Genomic DNA, 27,357 nt, shown 5'->3' on the forward strand with positions numbered 1-27,357 from the left:
AAGGAAGCCATTATTCAAGAAAGCCCACCTTGAATCCTGTTTAAAGTATGCACACAAATCACTCATGAGATTCCGAAGCCATGTGGCAAAAAGCTTTGTGGTCAGACGAAACTAAAATTGAGCTTTTTGGCCTAAATGCAAGCATTATGTTTGGCGCAAACCCAACACAGCACATCACCCAAAGAACAACATCCCTACTGTGAAGTATGGTGGTGGCAGCATCATGTTATGGGGATGTTTCTCATCGGCAGGGGCTGGGGCACTTGTCAGGATAGAAGGGAAAATGAACAAAGCAAAGTACAGAGAAGTCCTTGAGGAAAACCTGCTGCCCTCTGCAAGAAAGCTGAAACTAGGACGGAAGTTCACCTTTCAGCATGACAATGACCCAAAGCACACAGCCAAAGCTACACTGGAGTGGCTAAGGAACAAAAAGGTAAATGTTCTTGAGCGGCCCTATCAGAGCCCCGACCTAAATCTAAAATTTGTGGCATGACTTGAACATTGCTGTCCATCAACGCTCCACAAGGAACTTGACATAGCTTGAACAGTTTTGTAAAGAAGAATGGTCAAATATTGTCAAATTTAGGTGTGCAAATTTGGTAGAGACCTATCCCAACAGACTCACAGCTGTAATTGCTGCCAAAGGTGCTTCCACCAAGTATTAACTCAGGGGGGTGGAGACTTATCCAATTATGATCTTTCAGTTTTGTTTTATTACTATATCATTTTTTATTTTTTTTCTCAATAAAAACTTTTTTTGCCCTTAACAGTGTGGGGTATGATATGTAGATAAGTGGAAATTTAAATGCATCAAACTATAGGGCACTGACACAACAAAATGTGAAAAAAGTTCAAGGGGGTGTAGACTTTCTATAGGGTAAGGTGGTCCAAGATGAATGCTAATGAGTCAGTGAAACCAGACATTAAACATGTCAAACATCCACGCGTGTTGAAATGGTGATACATTTTGATTAATAAGCATGCAAAATTAAGTCTTCTTTTAACATCTTTTTTTTAGGCTACAGATATAACAAAAAGTAAAATATTGGTATTTCTAAATCTGTAATTAGTGTCATTTATGAATTTGTGTTATTTATTTATTTTTTCAAATATGTGCACAAATCAACTAATGCAATATATTAGCAATCTACAAAATCATTTAGAATATTCACTGAAAGATACAAACATTCCTCATTAAGAAAAATGTATATTTTAAGCATGCAGTAGTTGTATGTATTACTGATGTACTGGTAACATTGTTGACAATTATAGATACATGTTATTTTAATTTGTACTGGAGGAATAGTTGCAGTTTAATATGTATGTATGCATGTATGTACATATTACTTTTTATTCAACAGTGCTTGACAGAGGTTCTCAAACCCCACAGTCAACAGGGTCAGAATCAGTGGCACAGTCAAGCCAGAACCACTGGAACACAGTTCCAGATCTATTTTCTATAGACAGCTTAGACAGCATCTTCCTGCCACTGACACACAGACAGGTAAAGTAAAACATTCTGAAAAGATGGAGAAAGACACTGTGGAAATACCTGTATAAATTAGATAAATGCATGACCTATAATATAATATAATATAATAACTATAACAACACTGGTCAGAATGCCACTTGCAGAGATTTGAGATCAGACCACGCTGCTTTTTTAAGAAAATCTGGCCCTTGGTGACTTCTCAAAAAGCAGGTCATGTTATTTTGTTAGCTTCACAACAAAGTATAAAACTCAAGTTAAAAAAATCTAAACTTAAAAAAAAAAAAAAGAAAAAGAAAAATGATATTACCTGAAAGGCCTCCAATGACTGACAGGAGAAGAAGCGGTTTCCATGGCAACCCCATGCTTAGTCTTCAGGGTCTTGTGTCCCCTTTAGTGAGATGGTTAGCAGATTTGATCCTTCTTCATTAAAGCTGAGCCTATTAAGACACACAGCACAAGCCCCAGTCAGCAAGAGCATATGGCAATAATCTGACCGGCATTTCAGAGGACTGCCTAGTGGTCCTGAGGAAATTAAAACAAGATGAATGCTGCAGAGGTGCTAATGCAAAATGGGAGCTGACACCTTGAAAAGTGAGAAGCTTCCAGTAATGTTTACATAGCAAATTGCTTCTACCCTCCACAAACTCTTACTTTTAGCAATATAAAACATGATCCATTCTTAGAGACTGGCTTCAGCCAGATTGTGACTCAAGGTGACTGCAGCTTTGCCCCCAGGCTCTGAAAATCTTTTCCCAAACCTGTTCCAGCCTTCAAATCAAGGATTATCCCTCCGTGACACACTGTGTGTGCGAATGGACAATATATTGCAAGGGATGTAAGGATGTACAACATATTGTTTTAACATTTAATATAAAGACAATATGCAGAGAGAGAGAGAGAGAGAGAGAGAGAGAGAGAATCAGTGCAGCTTTTTTTTTTAAACTGAATAGTATACTCTCAATAGGGGGTCTGTTTTTACCCCAATATTCACTAAAGTTAATAAAGATGTATTTGATAGTTTTCTGTTTGTTCTGTTGTTTTTTAAAAAAGAAAAACAATCCTAAAAGCCTGCAGCTGAATGGATTTTGCAGCACGTAGAACTGAATGATGTACAGTATGTGTAGGTGCCCCCCCACCACCCTCAGGCCCAGCCCGCTTTGTTCATCCCTCGGTCTCACTAGCAGCTGCGGTGGATAGTTGCTTCCTCTGTATTGCAATACCACTCCCTGCATGTTACCATTTTGGAATTTTAAATCTCTGTTTCACCAATAAGCTGTTTAATAATTCAGCTGTGCAGTGGCGGTGGATTGTTGTGGTTGTAGATTATACAATCTACAACCACAACATTATATAATTAGAAATAATTTTGGGTCCAAGCTAATTTACAATGAATCAAACTGGAAGAATAGCCTTCCCCGAATTAGAACATAACTAATGACCTTGGTAGATGGGAACTGTCTGCAGCATGTCCAGGGCTCCATGGGGAATCACCTGCTATTAATTATTAATGCAAACTGCCTTTTCCTCACCTCACTGATATTCGGCTCTCCCTTGTTGCTGCGGCTATCTTTGCACAACATTCCCTGCCATGAATACTGAACTCTTGTATTCCAGAATCGTATAATGATAACACAGAAGGTTATGTTTCACTAGTTTTAATTTTTAAAAATGCTTTTTCATCCATCAAATATCTCAAAGTATCTCAAGTGGAAAGAATGGCATCCTTTCTTGTTGAGGCTGCAGTGAATGCTGATATGAAGTGCATTAGACAAATAAAGTTAACAAGTGCATTTGGGAAGCTTTTGTCAGTCACTGCTTATTTTATATGTAACATCGACTTTTCAGTGTTTTTATATAGTCATGTGCAACAGAAAATAACCCACACACTTGCCTTTACCAAGTTAACTACAGTACATGAATGAGCCTAATGTAAATCAAATACGAATCATGTCTACATATTTGTGAATTTTGTGCTGAAATAGAACTTCAAATGTTTCTGGTACTCTATGCTATTGGAGTTTACAGCAGCCAAAATAAGTAGTGGCAACCAATCCTCAAAACAATATGTTCACAATGTATATTCATTATTCATCATATTCATGCTACCTGTAACTGGATATTGAAACTTGGATTTAAAAAAAAAAAAAAAAAAAAAAAAATAATAAATAATAATAATAATAATAATAATAATAATTGGTATCACTGTACATTTTAAGAAAAAAAAACACAAACTATTTGTTAGCTTTATTTGGACTAATAGCCTGTGGCAGGATAGCTTGGGTGGTGACGTCAGGCCAGGAAATGAAACCACAACACAGACAAGTATTACGGGGTGAGATGCAAATTTGCTAGTTTTTTTAATTAAATAAAAGATTTAAACAAAACAAAACCACACAAAGTAAAAGGCATGAGGGCCAAAACAAATAATAACTACAACACGTATCTTGCTAGTAGTTCCAGCATGAGTAGCAACTGTTTTATTCTAGTTATTATTTTACCTCCTCTCTCTCTCTTACTCCCGTTCTCCACTCCTGAACACTCCCCGTTTAGCCAAAGCTGCAAATCTTTTATACTGTGGCCAAGGGAACTGCCTATAAATTATGTTATTACCCCTCGGCCATAGTTTGCAGTTTAATAAATCTGTGTGACTGTCAGCTAATTACACGTGGTTTTATAGTTAAATAGGAAATTAAGCCGTTACCAGGGGCCATAGAAGACAGCGAAGCAGCAAAACCAGGGGATGCCATACCTGCATGACACCAAAATCCAAACAACCTCAATGCTTGTCACACATAATTAAAAAAAAAAATCAGATTACAAAAAAATCAATGATGGGGTCACAGTAGTGTTTGATGAAAGCCTGTTACCTACAGCAGTGTAACAGGTGACAGCTACTCGGGATTACCTTGCTCATTTTAGACAGATATACAATTTGGACAGCCTCCGTCACACTCTTTTCACATGTTCTGAGTGACTGTTTAATATGTTACAGGAACAACTGACAGGTATAAAGGGACACTGTTTGGAAGTGCTGTAAGCTGTTGACTGTTGAGTGCAATTTCCAGAAAACCTACAGCACCGCTCTCTCTCTCTCTCTCTGTACATGGATACAGGCAGCCCCTTGTTAGAATCATCCCTTTACCAGTGGAAAGCTTCTTATATAAAACGAACACATTGAGCTTCATGAAGTCACATGAAACCTGCTGAATAATGTTGCGTTAACATATTGAATTACATACTGCTTTGTAGTGTTCCATATACGTAATGAAAAACTGACAAAAATGTGATATTTTGAAATTTAACATGAAATACTCTACTACTATTATGGCTTCTGGTAGACTTTGGCGATATCATTATGAAACCTCCTGTTCACCCCTTCCCTGTCCTGCTCCAGAGCCATAAACCCACCATGTGTGCTCTGTACCCCCTCCCCACTCACCTCTTCCAGGCTGCTGCCTCTGCTCTACTCCCTTTCATTTCCTCATTTCCTAACGCCTCTCTGGCTTTCTCCGCTGCCTTCAAACAGGCCTGCATCACCCCCATCTGAAAAAAATCCCCCATTGATCCCTCTTCCTCCAGAACTACCAACCAGTTTCCCATTTCCTTTTCCTCTCTAAAACCCTTGACCAAGTGATACATATCCAGCTCTCTGCTTTCCTGTCAACACATTCTCTGCTCGAGCCCCTCCAATCTGGTTTTCAGCCAGCACACTCCACTGAATCTGCTCTTCTCACCGTCACTAACTCTCTACTCTCTGCCTGTGCCACTTCCCTCTCTGTCTTAATTCTCCTTGACCTCTCTGCTGACTTTGACACAGCCAACCACTCTATTCTCCTGTCCTCCCTGGTTGCCTGGTTCTCCTTCTACCTCTCTGATCGAACGTAATGTGTGTTCAAGCGTTGCTCACCGTGTTTCGACAGGTGTCCCCCAAGGCTCAGTCCAGGGACCCCTCCTGTTTTCTCTCTACATCTGCTCCCTGGTTCCCATCATCTCCTCCTATGGATTCTCGTATCATTTTTATGCTGATGATGCCCATATCTTCCTCCCCTCTGCTATCCGTCCACTCCAGCTCATCCAACTCCTCTCCACTATACTGGACTACATGGTACCCAACTGTACCAGTACTTGCATCAGCTTGAACTTGCACTGAACTTCTCAATACCTGGCCATATTCTGCTACTGCTCTTAATTATATTTTCTATATCTTGTACTTGATTTTTCTCTTATAGGTATCTGTATTCATGTTTTTTGTAATTGCTCTTATTTGAAATTTTTCTTATGCATTTATCATACTTACTATGTGGTCTAAATGGACTCGTATAAGCAAATATTTTTACTATAAGCCTTAACTGATCTTAGTCGAACTCACTCTTAAATAATTATTTACTGTATTCTTTATTTAGTTCTTATTTGAATTTGATCTTATATTCTACTGATTTTACTGTACTTTGTAACTGCTCTTATCTGTAATGTGATATTCTGAAATGTGATACTTTACAATGTGATATTTTGTAATGTGATACTTTGTACTGTGATATTTTGTAACAACTGTAAGTCATCCTGGATAAGGGCATCTGCTAGGAAATGAATAATAATTGATGGAAAGCACATTATTTTGTAACAAATGTGTGTGATTGCTGTAATTAAACACATTATTCTATTTTTATAATGTGTGTTGTTCTTATAAGTTTGAAATAATATTAAGTTAACCCACTGGTAAACTGTTTTGCAATCAGTGTCATTCTAATTGATGGAGTTAATTGAGTAGTTTGAAATTAATACACACACTAAACATCATGGGTAATTGCTATAGGAAAGAACAATGCTAGAACTATCAGCCCTTGTAAAACAAACAAACAAACAAACAATCAGATTTCAGAAGGACCAGGAGGTTTTCTCAGAATCAGATTTGTTGCAAACATCTTTGATAACATGCAGCTTCAGTGACATTTAATGTAAACCATTAACCGATTGAGTTTTACCAGTTTCGTTTTAACTAATCACACTATTAATAACTAGGCCTGCGGTTTTCTGTTTGTTTGTTGTTGTTGTTTTTTCTCTAGTTTTATTAAACACCTTTGCCTGTACTGCATATCCCCAATAAGATATGTTGGTCCACTCCATTTTACAATGGAGGTGTGGGAGGAAGATACCATTACTTCAAGATACGTGGGTTCTAATCAAGTGGCACGGCACTGTGACAACAGTTCACGCTCCACGAGCTACAAGAAATGAATATCTTCATACAACACAAATAAATGAAAGGAAAGGAGATGGATGTGAGCAATGAGCTTTACAACACAGCACTGTTTCACGCTGCAAACTTTTATAGCTGCCCTTTACATTGAACTTTAATGGCTAGAAAGAGGGAATCTCAGCTTTAGAATAAAGTTAATTAGCAGCTACAAGTTCATTAATTCCATCAATGTCTTATTGATTTTCTACTACACGTATTGCATTTGTTACCACTTGTCCTTTATGGTCCATAAATATCACAAATTACTAGTACCAGTAATTTTAGTGCTGAATAAAACCTCCAAGTAATGTGACCTCTATTTTTAAAGCTGTTAATTTATGTTATAAATGGGTAAAAATGAAATGCGAGGACTGATTTATCACAGCCACAGTTTTATTATATTTTATAAAGGTAACTGACAGATTTTGTCTTTCAGAGACTGGGTCAAACAACACCATCAAATCAATGGAACTTGTGCTATAGAGGTTCAACTTGAATCTTTACATTGACAGGTTTGTTTGAGAGACAAACCATGGAAGCTAGATTCAGTCAGAGATTCTACTGTTCAGTGGCACCACATAGATCAATTCCAGAACTAACAGTAATGGCATCACTCTGACTGTACATGAATGGAGCATTATTATATGTGTTTCAGGTGCCCACAGACACATTTCCAAAATGACATGCATGAAAGTATAATGCAAGCCTATGTAACGGTGAATACTGTCTGGGTGCCCAGCCGATGGCCATCGATCATTATGAACGCAGAGCATGCAGGCTGGAGAGGGCTTTGTCATTCTAGCTCTGAAGCACTCAAATTGAAATGAATGGAGAGGTGACAGCCACTTTGGTTCACTTACATGCTGTGATAACCTTGAGAACCTTTTTCATTTGAGGTGCTAAGAAGTGGGCATTCCTGAAGCGGAACACCAAGAAGTGCTTTTTCAGCGGAGTGCTCGCTACACAGCATGCAGATTTCAGTCGTCCTTCTCAATAAACAGCATGATATTTGAACAACTTGCAGCATTGTTGCAAGCAACAGGAACAGTAATAATTCAAATCTGCATAACCGAGTTCATAAAAACTGATTAGCACTGTTAGATTGCTTGCTTAATTAAAATAAAAATCAGCTCAAGTGTAAGCTCTCCCAGAGGGAAAGAGATTAACAGTCGGTTCGGATCAGAGGCAATCCTCTGGGGGGCAGGAAAAGAGCTTAAGCCAAGTTAGGACTCCAAGGGGGGACCCATTAAATCAGGCTTCAGATTTCCAATGCTACTCCCATCATACCAACCACTGTCGTTTTGTAAAACTATGGAAAATGCATAGTATAAAAATGGAGAAACCATGTGAAAAATTCAAAATGACCATGCAGATTTATCGTGGTAAACTTTTATAAGGGTTTATTAGTGTCCCCAATAATTTTTTTTTAAGGTGAATGAAATATCATCACAGTAAAAGTACATTTCAATTGACATACACCTTTCTGTTCTAGAGCAATAAATACTGCTTTGTGGATGAATGAATCACCCCTGAGGGAAAACAGCAGCAGTATTTACATCTGCACCTGTTTAGATCATTAAATATACCCTGAGCAGCCTCGGTTTAACATCCTCGGTCCTGAGACCAGGTTTGTTAAAAACGAAATTCGGCTGTGAAATGCATTCAATAGCTTTACACGAGACCACAAAAACATACAAAATATGAGACCAATATTAGAGATCAAAATATTGAACGCTCAGTATTCGGGGAAAGTGCAGCAATTTCAAATGAACAATGTGGGTAATCTTATGCTGTTTAGCTTTCTAAAGAGCACTAATGGAAACTACAAACTCAGGCTTTTCTAACTCAGTACAGTGTTGTTCTGGGTTGTGCTGTTTGTGTTCTGATAGAAAACAGAGGAAAAAAACTACACAAAATGACTCATAGTTTGTAGATCTGGAAGATATTGTTTAGCGATATAAGTCTGACACTATGAATAATAATATGAATTTACAATAGTAGTTATAATAGTGTAATATTCTTCTTGTCTGTGCTTTGATTAACTTTGCTATGCTTTTACCATGTAGGCGTGATGCAATAATAATATAGTATGGTTCTCAGGAGTACAACTTGTTTGAACTGATTAGAACTGATTGAATACAATTTTCATGTTCAATGCATTAAGCGGACCTCACAACCTCTTCATCTGAACTCTGAGTAACGCCATTGAGACCCTACCTCAGTTCTTGATTGGCAGGTAAACAACCTCTACAGTTAACTTTTTTATTGGGTGAGAGTAATGTAGTTCAGGTGGTGTTCTTTCTCACAGAGTTTAAAAACCCCATGACATCACATCATTATAAGTCTGGTCCCCCATAAGAAAATGTGTGTGTGTTTGTGTGTGTGTGTGTGACAGACATACAGTACTTAAATACAGTCACTCTCAGCATGATAAGAGGTTGACAGTGAGCACATACACACATGAAATGAGGCAAGGAGTGGCACTTGCAGGTTTTAATTGAATGATACAGTATGACTGCACTGCAACAAAGGTGAGCTGAACAGGTTACATTCTAAATTGCTTACAGAAAGCGTTTCAAAGGGCGGAGGGCCAGTTACACGTTATTTATGATTAAGTGCAGGTGGAGGAAAGAGACATCTGTGCAGGCCCCTGAGCACAGAAGCTATCTATCACAACTGCAGGTTGGTTTATAAGTTGTCAAAAGTCATCATAACGGATTTTCATTTTTTTTTCCTGGCTACTTCACTAACCACCAGTAAGCAAAAGGAAACAGTGGGTTACCTCCAGTCTAATTTAGGAAGCCATTCAAAATCATTTGAAAATAACTGTTTTATGTGACAGGAGAACCAGCATTCTGAAGCTATCAGTAGTGCTCAGAATAGTAACAAAAAAACACCTCCATTTCTCATTACATGGGCAGTTGCTTGGATTACAATGCACAGGTATAAAATCCTCCCGTGGCTGTAAAACTGTACATTATTTCTGTTCATAACTCAGCATTTCAGCATTTTTTTTTTTTTTTGTGATCAAATGTTTATTGGGAGAATACAAAAACATGACACTTTGAATACAATACAATAATTCCCCAAGTTTTACATTTTCAACCCCCCACCCCCCCACCCTCCACACCCCCCCCCCCCCACAAAGGACCCCCCACAAACCTAATAATCAGTCAGATAAAACTGAAGAAGGATTAATCAGAGATCTAATGAGCATTTTCAGTGTTAATGGCAAAAGCATATTGGCTGGTAAAACTGTTGAGTAGTGGCTGTGTTCACAAAGGACCAGAACAAATAAGGTTCTCACTGTGTTGGTTTCTGTTCTTGTATTTCCTTGTCATTTGGTTTGAATACAGAACTATGATGTAGGAAATTATATCATAATAACGTACATCAACAAATACTGAAACGAATCCTTCTAAAAACAAACAAAAAAAAGTGTTTTGCTTTTTTTTGTTTTTGTTTTGCTGTGTCCACTAGAGCAGAAGCAAAGTAAACATCAGGCATACTTGCATTACTGTATGAAAACTTTGTGCAAATCTAAAATATTCACTGCAGAAACACTGATAAGTAAGTATCAAGGGAGAATGAGAATGAAAAAAATACATAATTCATGAAAAAATGAGAAAAGAAGCCTGAAAGTGAAAAAAATTCAAGCACTAAACTATGCCCTGCAAAAAAAAAACCTGTGTTTGTCACATGCCCCCCAGTCTAATAGGAATTAACCGCACTGGGGACTTCAGACGTAATGTAACCACTCTACTGGACAGCAAAACCCCAACGTTAATATCATATATTTCTTAATGAAACAGTACAGTACCACTACTTTCTTAGACACTAACTGCTGTCTAGCAGATTTTAAGCTTCACCTTCACCAGTAGCCACAGAAAGGGGGGGGTAACAGGACACATTGTACCTCACATGTAGTCTGTGGTAAGCTACTGCACTACAAGACCTTATAACTGTTAAAAGTGAATAGTTGTAATGTAATACTTCTAATTACAGGTATTACTGTTGCATAATTAAAGAGGCCTAGAGGGATTATTTCCTCAGTTTGCTATAACCTATTTTCAACACTTGGCTTGATAATTGATTTCATAAATGGAAACAGGTAGGGTAGGTGCAGAGCAGTGGGGGGTCTAATTTGCTCAGGAGTAATTGTTTTAAAAATGAACAACAATTTAACACTATACTACATATGTGTATTAATATGCTAATGTAGACACCTGGAGATTTCAGTCAAGTTTATCCAGGATTAAATTCAGATTTGGTATTGCAGGCTGTCTAAAAGAAGACTGTGCTCTTTCAACTAATGTCTAAACAGATCAATGGACAGGTGCACAATATATCACAATATATCTATTTTTTTGGTTGTTGAAACTTTTTAGTCCATGGCAAATAATTCACTTATGAAGGAAGCCAAACTTTTATCTACTACACTCAAAAGTTTATGTCAATTTAGATTGTATACATGATATAGTGTAAGAGCAAAGGTGTTGACACACTTAAAACCTTCACTGGATAGTATGTACAGTAATGCATTTTAAATACGCAATGTACAGTACAGTATCACTTCTGCTTTTGCCTTAGCAGTAATACATTTGGTAATGTTACGAGTCAAATGGGAACCCAAACATAGACATTTGCTTTACTTTCTAGATTAAAGTTAATAAGTTATCTTAGCAATAGTGAAGGAATTAAGACAAACTGGAAGCACATGGTAGACACTGGCAGTGTGAAAAGCAGCTTCCTTATATAGACAGCAAGCGTCATCTTATATGTTGGTTCAGATATTCCTGGTCTAAACAGAGGAATTCCCCAGCACAGCTGTTATTTAGATAATTAAATATGGTACTTAGCCAAGGGTATGAAAAACCATATCTCTAAAAGAACATGCCTCTCTGTAATGTATGTTGTTCCTAAAAAGGTCCTGAAAATGCTTAGTTAGGTCCAGTTTGAATTATTGAATCGTCAGAGGTGCTGTTGAAGAATCCAATTCTCTTGCATGGTTGCAGTTACCGAGCAGTGCTCGGTGTTATCTTGTTAGTAATACACATTGCACAATTAATTTAATCACAATTTATTACCATGCATTACAGGATACTCTTTTAATTACTAAATTTATAAGACTTAAGAATTTGCAAGTCGTGTGGAACACAATTCCAAATGCACTGAAGAAAGCTGTGGAAATATTGATAACTAACTCGTCCTGTTACTTTTTCCTTCTAACTGTTTCCAAACTGTAACTTACAAACAGCCAGTACATATATGGGCTATAAACTGGCTCAGATAGGGAACAAAATAGGGTTAGCAATACTTGTATCAACTGAATATTACATTTCAGTTAATCTACCTGTGTAAATACTGCACTAAAACTGTTTGCTATAGTTAATATTGTTGTTGTTGTTCTTTTTTAACTAAATTAATGACCTTGCTTCTTATGGTTTTGACCTTGGCATTTCTTCACATAAGGACCTATTACAACAATTAAAAGAAAAAAAAAATCATTAATCTCCACACTGGACTCAGGCCAGACTAGGATTCACTGTGTGCTAGCCTTTTTTTATTTATTTTCCTTTTTAGCTTTTCTGAACCTCAGTTAGCTTACTAGGTAACTGGAGGTTTTAACTGACCTTTTTACAAGGATTTATGTTTCCTCTGTTCCACTCCAGTGTTTTTTAGTGATCACAAGCAACCAGGCTTAAAAAAAGCTTGACTACCCTGCTTTGGCATTTACACCTTACCATCTGCCACTGAAGTAAATTTGCCAGGACTTTGTATACAAACCTGCCAGTCTTGAATTAAACAACTTGACACTGCAGTGCCCTGCAATGCTGTTCAGTTTCAGTGGTACAATATGATTCCAATATGACTGTTTACAACATCCACTTTCTACAGTGTACCCTTCTGTGAATGCTTCTTCATGAGAAAAGCAGCCTGTGCTAGATTCCAATTTGGTAGCACAAAGGACACACAAGCTCCCTTTAAAGGTAAGAGCTTAAAATATATTAAGGAGCAAGTAGCTTCATTGTTATCGGTCATTCTGTTGCTCCCGTACTGAGTTATAATTGTTTTTAGCTGCTTAGCGCTTGTCTGGAGAACCCGAAGTGTCTGGAGTGAGCAGCCTTCTTCATTCCATTTAAATCAACTCTTCCAGCCTCACCTACTCTCTTGCATCACCTTATAGAATTAACTAACGAAAAGAAAACCTGCTGAATAATGTTACGTTAACATATTGAATTATATACAGCTTTATAGTTTTCCATATACCTAATGAAAAATAGAAATATTGAACATTTCAAAATCTAACATGAAATACTGTACTACTATTATGGCTTCCAGTTATTTTTGCAATATTATTTTGCAGTTTCTTTGATTACATGATGTTAATTAAAATATCTAAATTATCAATCCAAAAACTGTAGGTGATACAAAACTTTTGGCCATAGCTGTACATTAGGCAAGCTGGCAGAGTTGAAAGGTCGCATTGTCACATGATTTGAATGGAATGAGAAAGGCTGGATTCTTTATAGACAAGCTCAAAAATGCTCAAAGCCGTATAAAAGCAGGTTTTGAGAGAAACAAATAAGCATAAATCTATAAAACTAAATATTTGATTAACAGCATCCAGGAACATTTCGATTGATTGCAACCAACATAAAATGGTAATGTAAAATTAAAGCCACTAGAAGGTTCATGGTTTTTCAAAGCTATTGCTGTAAGAGAAAATACCCCTTTAATTAACAAAGCAATAATAGAAGTACAATGTGACATAACAGTTAGAACTAAACATTACAAAAAAAAAAAAAAAAAACGCAAAGTGGGCTTCTCTATTCTCTCCTGTTTTTAAACGTATCATTTAAAAGTCATAAGGCAGTTAAGCTCACTGTTGTACACAGCTGGACAGCTTTAAATTACACAAAGGTTAGCACATGTTACTAAATCCAAAGCAATCTAGAGCCTGCTTTAATCCTGTCCCTGGACAATAACTATACATATATATTATACAGTCAGATTCCCAAGCTCTGTAGCTTCAAGTTAAAACCCTTCCCCGGTATTAAAATTGATCAATTGCACCCTCAACACTTGTCTAAAAGCCAGTGAAAATCCATTTGAAATGTCTTGCCTTAGTAAGAAAGATAACCAAATCACCCCCAGCCTCCAGCAGAAAACTTCTATTTTTATAACAATATCCAAGCTTCATAAAGTTATTCTGATAAAACAAACAGTGTATTTTTATCCTCAAGTTCAGGTTTCTGTGTTAAAGTTTCTCTTAAACATTCTGATTAATAAAATCCATACCCATTAATCTCTTTGCTGTCTAGTACTATCTGCTTGGAGAAAAACGAAAACACTGCAGTCTCCAAGGATTAGTGTCTCATTCAGTACAGAATGTTTCGTACTATATTCAAGAAGGCTGTGCAAACCTGTGCTGAAGATATCCTCTATAGGCGTAAAATCTTATCAGTATAACAAAAGCACCAGCTGGCAATCCTTTTATTTCAATGCAGTTTTTTTTCCTTAGCTTTCATAAAACCTGAATATGTCATTTTGAACCCTTTACAGGTGCAAGTGCTGTAGCAGCAGAAGAGAATTTGGCACACAGCGTGATTTACCCAAGGATTACATTTTAGTTATGGCACCGCTGTCCTTATTGCAAATATGTCATGACAATGCTGCATACCACTCCTAAAACCACTCGTTTATCAGTTTCTGTACGCATTGTGTGAATGGTACTTTCCTAAAGCCACTACAAGGATAGCGGCGCCACAATTAAATTGAAATCCTTGGGTTAGCGGCAAGCATGTTAAATTGGGGGAGTAAGCTGCAGATTCCACAGATTGTTTGACATGCAGACAGATGACTTCATACTCCCAACTTCTGATATTCTGAATAGCTTGTGGTCAACAATATCCTAATCAAATGTCATCACAATTAAAAAAGTGTGACAAATGGATAGAGAGCCTGGCAGGACACATACTAAAGAATATCCCTTTCTTCACAGTTGGATAAGTAGTTGTCTAGATAGAGCTAGATCCCTTCTAAATGTTTACCATGCTAGTTTTGCATGCAATTTACCATGCTTTTCCCATGGTTACACTGTGCATTTACCATAGTTGACACTAGTTTTCCTTGTTTTTTAATATGCTTTACCATATCGCTCTGTGCTTTACAATTCTTACCTACGCTTTGCCTATTCTTTCACTGTGCTTTATTACACTTTGCTACGGGAAACTGTTATAAGGGGACACATACATACAGATGGGCAGCTAGACATCAACTATAAAAGTTCCTAACATTAACAGTTTTAATCACCATATCAACCACAGCAAAACTTACATTATCATATCCTCAAGATCTGCTGTACTAAAATGTTATAGTATATTACTTGTATACTTGTATATTTGAGATGGGCTATTCCCCTTTGCAGTTGAATTTGCCTAACCAAGTCTTCCCAAGCAATTTGTACACAGCTAAGCTGTTCTCTGTTGCACACTCTGCATGTATTAATCCAAGTGCTCAAAGTGTTACATTGAAAAATGTGATACATTGAAAAATCTAGGATTACACTCAATTCTGCTTATCACTTATTTGACCTTAACAGCAGAAAACAAATACTATGCTAATACAGGTCCCTCATTTCAAGCTTTATTTCTGTGCTGAAACACGGGGTTGATGTGCATTACACATAAGATAAACTTTTAAAACGAACTGTATTATCACATTGTAAATTGAAACAAACTGTTGGACAGAATACTCCATACTACAACATGAAAAGAAACCTCACTGAAACAACAATATTAATATGAAATGGCAGGACAAACGGTAGCCCCTGCTTCCTGCTTTATTGTAATTTATTCATTTAAATAATGAGACACTTGGATGTTGCTTGCCCCCAGCCAACTGCTTTAACAGGAGGCAAGACTGTAGTTGCACTGCGGTTGATGCTGAAGTCTCTGTGTGGGGTTATTCGAATTATTATGCAGAGGGTGTTATTGATTCTAAGAATGTTCTGTTATCATTGATGGTGCTCAGCTGCATGTAGTGTCAGAGCCTTTAATAAGCAAATGGGCTGTCCATAGCTTACCACGTTAATGAGTAGAATGTGTACTTTTGGTTAGCAATTTGTAGGTATGATACCACTCTAAGACTTTTTAAATATGAATCCTGAAACAAGGTATCCCAGTGATCAGAAAGAGTCATTAAATAACTACATTCCTGCTCCAGGAACTGTATTCTACAGCTAATGACAAAGGTTTTGCATCACCCTATAGAAAGAACTAATTTTGCTTCATAAAGTCAAATGAAATTTGCTGAATCATGTTACGTTAACATAATGAATTGCATACTGCTTTGTAGTTTTCCAAATACTTAACGAAATGCGACATTTTGAAACCTAACATGAAATACTGTACTACTGTTATGGCTTGTGGTGGACTTTTGCGGTATCATTTTGTAGTTTCTTTGATTACTGTACATGATGTTAAGCAAAATATCTAATTTATGTTCATATAATGTGATATTATTAGGACGTTATTATTATTATTTGTTTATTTAGCAGATGCCTTATACAAGGTGAATTGCAGAGACTAGGGTGTGTGAACTGTGCATCAGCTGCAGAGTCACTTACAGCAACGTCTCAAGCGAAAGACGGAGCACAAGGAGGTTAAATGACTTGCTCAGGGTCACACAGTGAGTCAGGGAGTGAGTCAGGACTTGAACCGGTGACCTCCTAGTAACAAACCCTTAACCACTGGACCACACAGACATCAAGCAATGCCAGTTAAAACCAGGCTTATTCTTAAGTTTACAGTCAGAATGCCTGACCGTGCATAAAACACATCAGGACTGTGCCAGATTTAGTCAACGCATGTTTAAAACATTGATCATTCAAGGGATGAGAAACAAGGGATAGGAACAAGACTTAAACTGGGCCTGGTGTAATTGAGGCCTTTGGGAATGTCTTGCAATCATTCCTAGCAGCAAATCAAGTTAAATTCATCAATATTAAAGTCAAACACAGCGTTAAGTCCTTAATTACCCTAAAAGCTCAAGTGAAAAGTCTTTGTTCTGTCAAACATAACAGTGCAGTTCAATTCACCCCTGTCAAGACGAGTCACAATTTTTAAAAAAGTAGCAACTTCAAAGGGAAGCCCTCCCTATTAGCAATGTCTATAAGAATGTGTCCACTATACAGTGAGTCTGATTTCCACTTTGTTCCTATCAGTGGACATTTTGACCCCATTTATTTCTGCAAGAAGAAAACTAAGTTTACTGTGTAACAGCTTTAGTGTAATACGTAGCAAATAAATGACTATTCCGAGTTGCCAAACTTTCCAAAAGTCATACTTTACTGTAGAGCCATGCACACGGTCAAGGAGCATAGCTTTAGGGATCATCACTATTAGATTTTCTTACAGTTCTCTCTACTCTAGCACACTGATAGCACACTTGGGTTCAATCATTCACTCTCATTGACCGATATATTCCTCACAAGTAGCAATGAAGAAGCCTCAAGCAGTGGGATATATTGGACCCCAGCTGGACATTTTCAGCTTCATTTGATCTTTCAAGTCATATCACCAGATAGTGTGTGGGGACAGGGGAGGGTTTAAGCAGTGCAAGCCCTGCTGTACACTGGTATAGAATACTGTAATTGTAACTATTTATTATTTATTGTATTTAAGGATGGATTACAGGACAGCATCAAAGCATGCATATACATTCATAGGTACACTCAAACATAGACAGTACAAAACTGACACCTGGGGTGTGAAGTAGATATACAATATAACTAGGCTTGCTTTTATTTAGACTGAAATATATTTATATAGGCTAAATGTTAGTAAAACCACTCATTATTTTTAATTTTCTTACCAAAAATAACCATCTTTAGTTTGTGTAGTTTTTATACTTACTATCTGTGCCGTCTCCTTTCCACTCTCAAAGGCTAGGGGTCGCTCTCGATCATCTCAGTGGTCAGTTAGTACTGTAGTTTCACTGCCACTGTCATTTCACCCTGTTGTAACAGATCTTGTTGACTGAAGCAGCGCTACATTGCTCTTATTCGTGTAAATGACCGTCAATCATCAAAACCTGCACCAACTGTGCACTTTCATTTGCTAGCTACAGCGTCGGTCATTCAAAGTGTCTACTTTGAAATTGGCAGGTTAAGGTGAAAATGGGCGCAAGAGGGAAACACTAAATGAGAAATGTGCATAATCCGCTGAACGACGGCTGAAGTCTCTGCGGCAGGACGAAGCGGGCCCGTCTGCCTTGCCTTCCAGTGACTCTGAGTCCAGCCATGCTGAAGGCAGGTGGGGGATGGAGCTCAGACTCTGGAAAATGACTGCAAGTTAGTTTTGTTAGTATTCAGCAATCTAAATTTCTTCAAAGATATATTTTATTACTACACTTGCCGTTATACAGTTTGACATAATCATTTTGAAACAGCTTTGTGAAGCGGAGAGCAAGGGAGAGACTGAGAATAGACAGTTCTTTTATTATTATTATTTCTTTGCTGTGATCCGTGGCTTACAGCAGGCCCTTTTTTTATATCTTTAAATGTGTTCACAATAAACAGTTTGGACGAATACTGCCAGTGTGAACCTGTTTATTGTCAAGGAGCGTTACAATATACAGTATACCAGTGCTGCTGATGCAGCCGGTGGTAAATTTGAAACAGCGTGTGTTCGTCTTCATCATCGGTGGTACTGTCGGTAGATCCATTTTTCTTTTTCGCAACAGCTACCGACACCACCCAGGGAACACTAATAATGCTGATGATGTCATCAGCATTATTACTTGAATGACTGTGTTCTCATTCATAAAGTGCTTTGCGACAGTCGACCATATTCTCAGATAATTTTATGAATAGCAATATGGACAGCTTTTGTGAATAGGGCCCAATATGTTAGTATATAGGAAAATTGTGAAGTCCTTAAATCATTTAGAAATCCCCCCCCCCCTTTTTTTTACAGTCTCACTGCTATGTCTTATTCAATCCCTCTGGCTGCATCTATTCGATTAGTTTTCTGCCAGAACAGCATCTCTTAGTAAAATGGAAATTGCCAGCACTTAGCTGTAGATGGCTTGTGTCAAAATATGAAATGATTGCTGTCATTTTTAATTCTGCTAACTCCTCAACCTCTGATTACAGACATGATGAAAAAGGTTTCATGTGTCATTCTGTGCCTATCTCTCATTGATTTTAGTGTGTTTAGATCTGAAAGGAAGTGTATTATCATTTATTTGATTACTCAGTTCCATTTTGAGAATGCTACTAATTTTCCAATATGGGATAATTGATCAGATTTGGTGCTTGAATTAAATTATGTCAAAGTTATTTTGTAAGGAATGAAAATCTGTCTGTTTGGAGGGAAATCACAAGCTAATAATTACTAATGCTAATGCCATTATTAATATGAATAATTCCACTCTTCGAGGTCCAGAGCTGGTCTTTGTTCCACTTGTACCCTAAATTACTGAACTGAACCAATGAGTTGATTGTTAACTGATACTGGTAAAGCCTGGTGGTACGCCTCATGTAGGGTGTTTTCAAGATCTACTGTAGAATTGGGGCTGGCAAAGAGAGGTGTATGACTGTGCAAGTTGTGAAACAAACCTGTGGATTTCCAAACTAAAAGAAAATGGGTTCCCATGTAACCAGGGCCAACCCCAATACTAGATCACTGATACCTTATTTCACTTTTAACAGGAGACTCATTTCCCAACTCATGGTACAAGCAACGGCCACAGGCTGGTTATTAAAGCTAGATTCACACCTACTGTATGTGATTTGTACGGGAAACTTGTTGCTAACAACCAGCTTGTGTAGAAGTGAAAGTTGTGAGGGATTTGAAAGTACACCATGATTCTCCTGACTAGCGATGCTAAATGTGTCCCATTCCTGATTGCAACAAATGCTGGAATATGAGGAGTGTGTGGCCACAGTAACCTGTACAACTTGCATGCATCTCATCAACGTTGCTTATGTGTAAACCAGTGATGGGCAACCATGTTAACCTTCCAGACCAGGTATTAGTTCTAACTATGTTCCAAACTGTGTACATGAACCAATTGAACATCCATAGCCTTTAATAATTGAATTATTCCAGTAAAACAAGGTCTCGATTGGCCCTCCAGGACTGGGGCTGACCACTGGCGTAGACAAAGCTTAATTCTTTCAGCGGCTGTATATCAGGAATCAGCTTTTCTCTAGTTTACACTTATCAACAGGGTTAAATAAACTGAAAACAAAGTTTCCAATCCTCACTCTTCTAAGCATTGCATCACATCATTATACACCCGCCTCAACTGCATCACGTGCTCTCAGATTTTTTTTCTTCTTCCTTGTTCATCTCTGTGCTCCGCTAGTGATTTTCACCCCTCGCTGCCTCGATTGTCCTGATGACCTCAATCAAAAGGCAATTACCCAGGCGAGGGGAGGTAATTATCCCCATCATGCCGAGATTGAACACACCTGAATACGCTGTGGCAGCAATCACAGGGGTACAATTGTAAGTTGAGAGAGATAGAGAGAGTGCTATCAGGATGAAGAAAGGTACAGGAAATAATAATCATAAAAAAACCTATTCAACTCCTCTAACCTACAATACATTTAAAAACAGAAGTTTAAGGCTTCATAAAATACTCAGCACGCTGCTCCATTAATCAGAATGAGTCACCATGCTGTTATGAGCAGCAGAAAATATGCTGAACTTAATGTTATTTATGGCTTTAGAGCACAGGGCCGTACAGCAAGTGCCTTACAAACTTTTTTGTTATGGCTTATTGTTTTCTCCTCAAAGATACTATTATTCTTAGGTACTACTACTAACTCATTGAGATTAGTGCTTGAGTAGAATGGCTTTAGGCATCAACATGGGCACAACAGAGACAGGCTAGGCTACTGTAGGTTTGAAAGAGACGATTCTGCAGTGCCACAGTGTTTTTTTTTCCATTTTCTACAGCACATAGAGTGAGAGAAAGTTAAAACCCTCTGTTTGGTTAAGTTTTAAAATGAAAGTCACAAGTCGCGCGCCCAAAGCAGAATCAACTGCCATTGTCTTTTTCTTTCTGTATCTAAAACAGGATTATCAACCCTACTGCTAATGGGGCTCACTTTATATAGGCAATAGTTGTAAGATAAACAATATCAGTTCCCCTTGCCATGGGCAAAAGAGAAAGCTTCCAATGGGGAAAATTGAATCCAAACTTTAAAAATTTTAAACCTGACTCAGGGATCCAAAACATTTCCAAGTTCATTCACTTGACAGTAAATCATGGTGCTACTCCCTGCTCAATTATTATTTTTTTAAATCCCCAGCACAGCATCTTAAACAGTAAATGTCCTTTTCTATCATTCCTAAGGGAATATTACTTACTTATAATTTGACATTTGAAAAATGGGTCTGCACTCCATTTACCGCAGAGATCTGTGGCAGAGACAGAGCACAGAACTGCACGCAACGAGCTACGTGTGTAAACAAGTGGGGCTAATTACCCTGCCCCCTCAAGAAGAAAAGAAAAACTGTCCTGTGCCTAAAAGAGCGTGGGCAATGGATTTACTGTCATGCCCAATTCTCACCTATGGACTCTTATCACTCTAATAGCAGCACGGTTTACTATTTGGTACGGATTTTTAGGTTAGAAGTACTGCTGTAATAGAATCAACAAGCACTTGTGTTCATCTATTTGGCTAAATTCATATCTAGTATCTAGTGTCTTTGTTTCATGTGCATCATTTCACATTTCATTACAAAGCTCACAATAATACAACATGCCAAATATAAAGAAATATATTTTTTTTACTGGATACTTTAGAGAGATTCTTCAAGGTGGAACATCCAATATTGTTTTAGGTGCGTTCACAAAAGCTCATAGAAAACAGAAAGCAGTCTAATGATTACAGTTCCTAACCAAGAGCCAAGAGAGATGAAATTGAGGTGCTCTATATGAAGTGGCAGTAAATGGATTCCAACTGTAGACCTTGTGATCCTAAGGCAGATGCTCTGTCCAAAGGACCAAAGGAATCAGTCTTGCTTGATTGAGCAGAACTTACATATTTAGTATTCATTGCAGTCTCTCTATCAGTTGTTAGATGGGGAATCATTTTGATAGTAATTTTGGAAATCAGCTAGGCTTAATTGTTAAATTAATTTTTCTGCATATAATGTGATCATTTACAATGAATATAATCCTCATCGTATCACAGTTTTAATTCACCTGATGTTGTTTTAGGAATTGATTTACACATGCTTTTTCATTAGTTCAATAATGAATGGTAGTTACTGAGCACAACAAAATAAAGGCATTGTCTTTGTTTCTGCTGCGGAAATTTGTTAATACTCAGAGATGGCTTACCTTTGATATCACCACATTTACTGCACAAAAATTTAAAAATGTGACATTTCGAAATCTAAAATGAAATACTGTGCTACTATTATGGCTTCCAGTAGACTTTTGCGATATAATTTTCTAGTTTCTAGATGTTAAATAAAAATTCTAAATTATATTCATATATATATATATATATATATATATATATATATATATATATATATATATATATATATATATATATATAGTCAGTCCAAAAATGCTAAACTTTTGGTCATAGCTGTGTATAATATAGGTGATTGTTGTAACGCTTAAGATATTCCTTGCTATTAATTGCCATCAATATTTATTTGAATTGCACTGTTGATTTTTGACTTTTGTCAGTATATTATTACCACAGAAGGTTAGAAAGCAATATTATCAGGAGCTTTATAAAATATGGAAACCAATATTGAACAGAAGCATTTAATTATATGAACATGTTTTACATCTAGAAACATGTCTGAAATAGAAATTGGCAGTGTCATTAGAGTAGCATTGTCAGATACAGAAAAAAAAAAAAAAAACAGTTACCATGTGCACTAGTTAGAGTCTGTGACAGAAAGACACAAGCAGTGCTTAAGGGTCAAAACCAGAGAGAACATTTGGCCAAATGTAACCTTACTAAAACATTACTGTACAGTGTAAGTATACAAAACATTTTAAAACTTTGTTACTGGAGTTTTTTTTATTTTATTTTACATTTTATGTAATAATCTTCTAAGCACATCAAAAGTAATTATATACAACTCTTTGTGTGAGGAGTGAAGGAAGCATTGTAACACAGTAGTGACTGGGAGTGAACTGGCTGCCACCTGCATGGCAAGCAGCCTTCTTACACAAAACAGCCAGGCTGTTTTACAGGATCAGTTATAGTTTTTTTTTTTTTTTTTAACACTGTCTCACAGACAGGGGTCAGAATCACACAACACTACCTGTCACAGACGCCAAAGGTCAGATTTACATATGAAAGACATCTGCTGTTATAAAGCCCATGCATTGTCTTAGGCTGTCAGATCCTGGGCAGAAGCTTTCTTCAAACTGCTAGATAGCTTGACTATGTAGACAGCCTCGTTTAGAGCCTCCTAGAGTGATTTTCAGAGAACATACCTGCCGCTATCAATTAATTGAGTTGGGTATTATTGGTTTAGCTTTAAGCAGTAGACTGGCCTACACATAGCCACAGTACAGGACATTAGGGATAACTAATTCCTATAATCATGATAAAAAGGTCCTCTCTGATGACTGGTTCTCTTCCTAAGATCGAGAGGCTCCTAGGATAAGTGAATATGAAATGAAGCAAAGCTATGGTTCTGGTAGGGATCACATAAATATCAAGCCTATTTTAGGTGCTTCCAGTACCAGACTAAATCATCAATTGAGTATCTAGTTTCTTATTCGTCCCTTGATAAACAATATGTCCAATGATCGGCAAGGAAAGGATTTCTATTTTACCTCTATACACTATGTCCCTGCTGTGCGCCAGAGTCCGCATCCTCCTCTCCAGCCCCCAACAGGTGAGGGGAGCTATCCCATTTGTTACTGACCATAACTGATACACATAAATCGCCTTCATAATACAGCACTGTAGCTGCTGCAATGCACATATTCTAAAAAGCAAAGCACAGTCACTTCAGTTTACTAGGTCTTACTAGATCTTTCCCATGCTTACCATATAGGATTAACAATGCTACCAGTGTTTCTACTAGGCTTTAACTCAGCTCAGTTATGTATGCATTGAGCCACCAAGGAAAGGCTGTAGAAAACGTGGTGCCTTGGCTTACTGTACTGTACTGTACGTAGATTTGCACCAGTTATTGTTGGTTTTTCACCCTTAAAAAATGCCAAATAAAATTAGCACACCCCAGATATATTTTGTAGGATGGCCAATTTAGTAGATTGTGGTTTGTGTAGAAAAAATGAAACCCCAGCTAACACAAAGAAAAACAGATCAGGATTCAAAAATATGAAATGTCCCTGAACTGTACAAGCACTTATTTTATAGGAACCAGAATATTCTGTAAAAAGAAAATAGTAAAAAATTACAACAATTTAAAATAATTATTCTCAATTTGGGTCTGTATAGTCTTGCAAGGCCTGCACCAGTCACTAGCTTGCCCAGTGATTGAGGAAAACAAGACATTCTCCTCAATGTGCTCAAGATAATCACTCAGATCTGTTGAATCATCAAAGTGTTATCCCATGAAAACAAATACAAACAACACAAATCCTGTTGGGCAAATTCATCAGACATGGTGGAGAGTTTCTGTGTTTTTGTTCTTGTAGCTGGATGTGGAAAATCCTTTTCTAAAGGACAGAAATATGCTGGCATTATATTCTGAGCCGTAAAGATACCCAACAATTAGTCTTCATCTGCACTGTTTCTGCATTATTTATACTTGCTTTGAAAGAGATCAAGATTCATTAGAATGATTTTCAGATCAGTTATATTATGCCTCAATACGCTCTAATCAGATATTTAACACAATCAGGATGTTTCACAGACCCCAATTAACACTAAACTTGGACTGTCTTACCTAATGTTACATTAGTGCTAATTGGGGTCTGTAGGAATATGTGTTTTCCTTAACCGCAACCTCCAACCCAGAAGGTCAACATACTAATTTCGAGTGCAACAAGCAGAAATCTTATATTAAAAACAAAAAAAATAGCTTGAAATGCAAAAACTGGAGGCAAAAAAATGACCAGAAGTATTGCCAAAATGGAGGAAAGTCTAAAACAGTTGTAAATAGTGCTCCCCAGATATTTCCCCCAGCAGGTGCTTGATTAAGAAATGATTATTTGATGAGATGGTTCTTGGTTTTGATTATATAATGCATATCATTTTCTCATGCTTCAGTGATGATTACTGCACATTGTTAATCATGATCAAGAATACCTAAGGGTCGCGTCTAAAACTAATGTAAAGCCTTTAACAAAAACGCTTTTGAGTTGTTCTGATGCATTTTTCAGGCAGGATGAAGAAAGCTGTTTTGCATGCAGATCAGGGCCCTTTTCTACCTCATTTATATGTAGGATGAGCTACTTTAACTGAGTGCTGGCTGATGCAAGCAGCTGGAATCAAAAGCCATCCATACTTGTCAGTTTATACAGCCTCCATAAATTAAACCCTTTCTCGACCTGTCCCTTTCCTACAGGTAAAACCAGCCCTACAATTATTCCTTGCGTTCAAAAGACTGCACGAGAACAAAGGTTCAGGGGCTGGTGTGCTCTATTGATGTTGGGTTTAAACACAGGTGGGAAAATACAAAGGGATTTTATAATAAAGGACTTCAGAGGTAGACTATTCTTCAGAGCTACATGGTTCATGGCAGAACTTTTTTAATGGTAAAATATATATATATATATATATATATATATATATATATATATATATATATATATATATATATATATATATATATATATATTATTGTCACATACCAGTAACATTTTAAATGGCAAAAAATAGTTAATATCATGACTTTAGTAATCTAAAATAATTAATATAGTATGGTATCAGAATAACACCATACATTTGCATTGTAACCGATAATTTCACTATACAATTATAACGGGTAGACAGACATTCACAGTGGCTTTATTTTAATATTGGCTAGTCTTCAGTACAATTACACCCCCCCAACCTCATGTCAACTTTACTACATATGTCGGAATGTAAATGTCAGTGAAATGCCAAAAGATGATGGGGTGTCAGATCCCATCATTTGGAAACAGGAGTCTAATGGAAAACAGTGTTTTAATTAAAGAAAGCGCTGGGATCCTTTATAACTGATGTTCAAAAAATTGACATGTCAGTTGAAGAAAGTGGCTCTTTCTGGTGAGCTGCTCTGAATGCATTTACTGTCCTTGAAAATCACAACATGCCATTTGAAAACTGAGCACATTATTGTCAACGTTCGTCTGTGAAAGCTGACATGCGTCAAAATTTTCCACAGTGATTATGCTTTACTGAAAGTTAACTCTGTTCAATAAAATGGGCTTTTCAATCAAGCGTATCAGCTGAACCCAAATGATTTTAATCCTGAACATTCGCAGAGCCTGTTTTACTCATTATTTCCCATAATGTCTTTTGTCAAACAATCCTTGAGAGAATACAAAAGTGTCAATTCCTGCTGCTATCTATAAAGAGAAGGTTTAACAATGACCAGCACTGGCTATAACCCACTCAATATAAACACTAAACAGTACATTTCTTTGAGAGGATATCTGAGAGCGATTATACTAAAGGAATATTTTAACATTCGCTCCAGAATCGGTTTGTGTGCATGTAAGTGGTACCAGCTTTTGAAGGCGTAAAAAAAATGGTCACATGGTAGGTCTTTAAGATTCCAAGGAAGTTTGATCACTTGACGTCTGTGTTTGCAGGCTTCAAAATGCACTAAACAGTTAAAATTATCCTTAGGCATTGTTAACACACATGAGAACATGTGGAAAAGCCACAAAATGGTCTTCAGAGGTAAGGCAGTTATAGTAAAGATGTAATGGATCTGTACTGAGTGGTAACAGTAGCTCCGAGGTGGAAGAGGTTTTTGTGTTGTTATTTGAACATATGGTATTACGGTTTGAACCAATGCACTGTATCAGTATCACTGTACATACTGGTTCAACATTTTGACTCCTGATATACAACCAATTGAGGTGTTTATCTTATCATGAGTCACATTGTTGTTGAGTTAATTTGCCTTTTGGTTATCCCCATTACACAATAATCAATAAAATAGGAATTTATTATTGAGGGTCATATTAGAATACAAACTGATGTTTACTATTCTGTGTTTACCTGGAGAAGAGCCGGCTGCATCATGTGAAACCAAACCTTCCAACATGTTACTGTATTTTTCTGTTAAGGAAGCTGTGGTTTAGAGTCCATATTCAAATAAAACAGTAATGTTCTTTCTAGCGCTTCAGTTGGTTCATAGTCAGATAACCAGATTGCTTCCTTGGAGGTATCTGCAGCCAGCTAGAAATGTTTCTTTTATTCACAATTAGGGACAATTGTGCTTTGTTTTCATATCCTTGGGTTGCTTTGGGTTTAATTGTTCAATCACTGAATGCCATTGGTGACTGGGTCACCGTGATGTCATTCATGAGGGCCGGAGTCAGACTACAATAATAAATCATGGTGCAAGGTGGGGAGTCAGAGAGAATGAGAGAAACGGGATGTGAAGACCTTTGACGCGAAGCAAGTACTGATTTAATGTCTCCAATAAAAGTACCCAGGGTA

At 37.2% G+C, this 27,357-nt stretch overlaps 1 protein-coding gene across 1 annotated transcript in view; it reads right to left on the bottom strand.

Moving 5' to 3' along the window:
• LOC121321262 (contactin-5-like) overlaps window positions 1-27,357 on the bottom strand; it is a 150,120-nt gene that overhangs the window by 74,484 nt on the left and 48,279 nt on the right. The window contains exon 2 of the mRNA XM_041260163.1: window positions 1,800-1,929. Coding sequence (XP_041116097.1) covers window positions 1,800-1,854 — 55 coding nt within the window. The 5' untranslated portion in view covers window positions 1,855-1,929. The remainder of the gene's footprint in view (window positions 1-1,799; window positions 1,930-27,357) is intronic.

The sequence above is a fragment of the Polyodon spathula genome, chromosome 9 (genome assembly GCF_017654505.1).
Source record: "Polyodon spathula isolate WHYD16114869_AA chromosome 9, ASM1765450v1, whole genome shotgun sequence".
Taxonomy (NCBI): domain Eukaryota; kingdom Metazoa; phylum Chordata; class Actinopteri; order Acipenseriformes; family Polyodontidae; genus Polyodon; species Polyodon spathula.